General features: G+C 51.5%; 1 protein-coding gene across 1 annotated transcript in view; it reads right to left on the bottom strand.

Moving 5' to 3' along the window:
* Window positions 1-619: 619 nt before the first annotated feature.
* RCN3 (reticulocalbin 3) overlaps window positions 620-4,117 on the bottom strand; it is an 8,112-nt gene continuing 4,614 nt past the window's right edge. Inside the window, exons 5-7 of the mRNA XM_007463366.1 lie at window positions 3,476-3,536; window positions 1,454-1,653; window positions 620-1,162 (exon numbers count right to left, since the gene is read on the bottom strand). Coding sequence (XP_007463428.1) covers window positions 1,055-1,162; window positions 1,454-1,653; window positions 3,476-3,536 — 369 coding nt within the window. The 3' untranslated portion in view covers window positions 620-1,054. The remainder of the gene's footprint in view (window positions 1,163-1,453; window positions 1,654-3,475; window positions 3,537-4,117) is intronic.

The raw sequence follows: 4,117 nt of genomic DNA, 5'->3' as shown, positions 1-4,117 counted from the left end.
TTCTTTATCCATTCATCTGTCGATGGACATTTAGTTTGTTTCCATGTCTTGGCTATTGTGAATAGCGCTATAATGAACATTGGGGTGCATGTATCTTTTCGAATTAGTTTTCTCCGGTTACATGCCCAGGAGTGGGATTGCTGGATCATATGGTAGTTCTATTTTTAGTTTTTTGAGGAATCTCCATACTGTTTTCCATTGGCTGCACCAATTTACATTCCCACCAGCTGTGTAGGAAGGTTCCCTTCTCTCCACACCCTCTCCAGCACTTATTATTTGTGGACTTTTTAATGATGGCCATTCTGACTGGTAGTATGAGGTGGTACCTCATTGTGGTTTTGATTTGCATTTCTCCAATAATTAGTGATGCTGAGCATCTTTTCATGTGCCTGTTGGCCACTGGATGTCTTCTTTGGAGAAATGTCTATTTAGGTCTTCTGCCCTCTAGTTTTATTTTTTGTTTCCAGGGACGACCTCAAACCCTGGCCAACCCCCAGAGCTCCCTCTTCAAATGCCTTGTCCCCTCCTTCAGCCCACAGCCCCCCAACTCCCAGCACTTTCCTCTCCCAGCCACAGCCCCCAAGGCCCCTGTTACCCCCTCAGAGAGACACACAGATGGGGCCCCAGCACTAGATTTTATTGCTTCCCTGGCAGAGAGGAGGCATCCTTTGGGCAAGTCCTGGGGGCAAGTTTGGGGCACCTGGGGGAGTGTTTCTCATCTCTGTGATGTGAGGCTCAGATTCGGAGCTGGGGGTTAGTGGAGGCTCTTAGAGGCTGAGCTTGGCGTAGGGGGCCTTGGTCTGGGCGGGGAGACTCTGCCAGTGAGAAGTAGATGGTCCCTCACCTTGGGTCTGTGAGCCCCTAGGGGGATCTGGGAGGGGCTGCGATGTCTCAAGGAGAGAAGTTGACCCGGTGGGTCCATGAGAGCCCAGGGGCAGGGGGACACCGGAGGTTGTGTCCGCATCCTTCAGGGCCGGACAGGGGTCCCTGGCCACTGGGGCCCTTCTGTGGGTCAGCCCATGGGGCGACAAGGCTGCAGTGGGCACGCTGGGGCTCAGAGCTCATCGTGGTGACGTATCAGGTCCTCGCCGTAGTTGGTGGCCTGGCTGCCCACGAACATGTTCCAGTTGCCCAGGATCTCAGCCTTGCTCAGACGCCCGTCCTGAAGGGGGGTCAGAGGTCATCGGGACGCCACGGAGTCCTGCCCGGGAGACTCCTCCCTGGAGCCAAGTATGGCTCCCATGGTCTCTGTTCCCCTCTCTCTGGTCTCCGTCCCCCTCTCTCTGGGTCCCTGTCCCCCTCTCCCTGGGTCTCTGTTCCTGCTTTTCTCCCTCCCCACCTCGATCTTTGTCCCTCTTTCTTTCTCCAGCCAAATAGGGACCCCAAAGTCCCAGGCCCACGTTTTGGTCATTTCTGCCCACCGGGCCAGCATCATCCCCCTGCACCCCTGCACCTTGTCTGTGTCACTCTCGTGCAGCAAGTGGTTGGCCTCCACCAGCGGCTGGTCCTGGGCAGGGGGCAGCACCCAGTGGCCCACCTCACTCCCATCCAGCTGCCCGTCCTTGTTCAGATCTCGGAAGTCCCGGAACTGTTCCCGCTCCGTCTGCACCCAGGCTGGCTCCTCCTCCCCGGGCTCTGCCGAGTACAGATCCGCTGGGGTTGGGGGTGAGAGGGGGCGACATCAGGGGCAGTTCCTGGGGCCTCCCAGCCTGGCCCTGACACTCCTGGAGCCCGGAACCTCGGACCACCCACTTCACTTTCCTTCACCTCAGTTTTCTCTTCTGTTAAATGGAATTGATAACAAACCCGACTTGCAGGTGACCATTATGCTGCACGTGAAATTGACTTCATTGATTGGTCATTTGATTGATTGAATCATCCATCCATCTGATTGATACACGCATGAAACAGAGTGTGCACCGTGTGGTGCAGTGCCTGGCACATAGTAGGCACCCATACGAAGGAGCAATGAGTGAAGATTTTTATAGGAGATCCTCTAAAGCTACACTTTGAACAGCTCACCACACCCAGAACATCCCTGGAGATTCTAGGAGCCTCTCATTTGTTGCAATCATTTGTAAATGTTTGAAAAGCTCTTCACCCCAAGGGCCCAAAGATGCAGTTGGAAGACATTACAACCTGACAAGTCTTTTTTTTTTTTTTTGCGGTATGTGGGCTTCTCACTGTTGTGGCCTCTCCCATTGCAGAGCACAGGTTCCAGACGTGCAGGCCCAGCAACCATGGCTCACGGGCCCAGCCGCTCCGCGGCATGTGGGATCTTCCCGGACCGGGGCACGAACCCGTGTGCCCTGCATCGGCAGGCGGACTCTCAACCACTGCGCCACCAGGGAAGCCCCCTGACAAGTCTTTTTATACCAGACACAAAGCCACCATAATTAGGACAGAATGCCTTCCTCTACTCCGGGGCCAGGCCAGGGAGCTGTCACAGGGAGGGATGGCCTCAAAGATGGAACAGGTGTGCCAGGCACACAATTACCCACTTAGCCTTCAGGCTTCCTTTTTTTTTTTTTTTAACGGTCTTACGTCTTTTTTTTTTTTTTTAACGGTCTTACGTCTTTTTTTTTTTTTTTTGCCATGCTGTGCATCTTGCAAGATCTTAGCTCCCAGACAGGAACTGAACCTGTGGCCATGGCAGTGAAAGCGCCAAGTCCTAACCACTGGACTGCCAGGGAAGTCCCTGGAGTTCTTTGTGACCAGAAAGAGAGAGACTTCTATCTTCCTCGAAGACAGAAAAAAATAAATGATGCTTAAATTAAAATGTCTTGCCTATGGGTTTTTTCCATAAAAGCATTCTATAAAGCAGTGTTTTCAAACTTTAAAGACTTCCATGTTTAATAGCCTTCCCTTCAACCAAATTCTTTGTACCCCTGAGGACAGGGACAGAGGCAGAACCAATGGGGAACTGGGGGGTGTCTTGAGGGCTCCCCGACATCCTGAATAACAGGAGATGCAGCATTTGCTGTGTAAATGCAGGCTCAAGACAATTTCCCTGATATCTTATCCCAACCAAACACAGCCCCTGAGCACTGATTTTGTAGAAACTCCACACTTTCCCAGGAACGGACCTACTCTGTGATATTCTCTGCTCTATTCTTGACCACCAACATGCAGTAGGTGCTTGATAAATGTTTCCTGGCCCAGCACACAGTAGGTGCTTGATAAATGCTTTTGCAGTCTGGCAAACAGAAGGGACTCAATAAATGTCTCCTGAGCCTGGCACATGATAGGTGTTTGATAAAGATTTGCTGGGCCCAGCAAATATATGTGCTCAGTAAATGTTCCCTAGGCCTGGCCCACAGTGGATACTCAGTAAATGTTGGGTGGATGGATGGACCCAGGCAGCAACCCTGCCCCACTTCAGAGAGCCTTTGCTCGAATGGCTGATATATATCAGCTGCCACCCATGCTCAGGAGAGGACAGGCCTCCTTGGGAAGGGAATCAGGTCCCACTCACCGATGTACTCATCCACTTGCACATAGCCGTCTTTGTTCTTGTCCAGATCCTCCAGGGTTTCCTGGGGAGAAAGAGGCATCAGGGCTGAGAAAATGCAGAAACAAAGGAAAATAGTCCAACAGGACAAAATATTATTAGTTTAGTCATTAAGCATAGTCAAAGACCCTTTAGTTCCTCCTCAAGGGCTATAGATAATATTCTGAGCCATGTCTTTGAGCTGTCTTTCTTTTTTTTTTTTTGCGGTACGCGGGCCTCTCACTGTTGTGGCTCCGGACACGCAGGCTCAGCGGCCATGGCTCACGGACCCAGCCGCTCCACGGCATGTGGGATCTTCCCGGACTGGGGCACGAACCCGTGTCCCCTGCATCGGCAGGCAAACTCTCAACCACTGCGCCACCAGGGAAGCCCTGAGCTGTCTTATAGGTACTGAAACCCCACTGGTTGGAAGAAGTTAACTACACCTGGCCTGGGCAGCGGGTACAGGAGAAATCTCTGGACTTTCCACTTAGTTTTGCTGTGAACCTAAAATGGCTCTAGCAATTAAAGTCTAATGGAAAAAAAAAAGAAAAGAGAGAAGAGGAAAAAAGTCCTGCCACTCCAAAATAGAGACAGAGTTGGCAAAAAAAAAAATAAAAATAAAAA

This window comes from Lipotes vexillifer, unplaced genomic scaffold (assembly GCF_000442215.2).
Source record: "Lipotes vexillifer unplaced genomic scaffold, Lipotes_vexillifer_v1.1 scaffold802, whole genome shotgun sequence".
In the NCBI taxonomy this organism is placed as follows: Eukaryota; Metazoa; Chordata; class Mammalia; order Artiodactyla; family Lipotidae; genus Lipotes; species Lipotes vexillifer.
The sequence above is the reverse complement of the archived record's forward strand: the minus strand, read 5'-3'. Positions and strand labels throughout refer to the sequence as shown.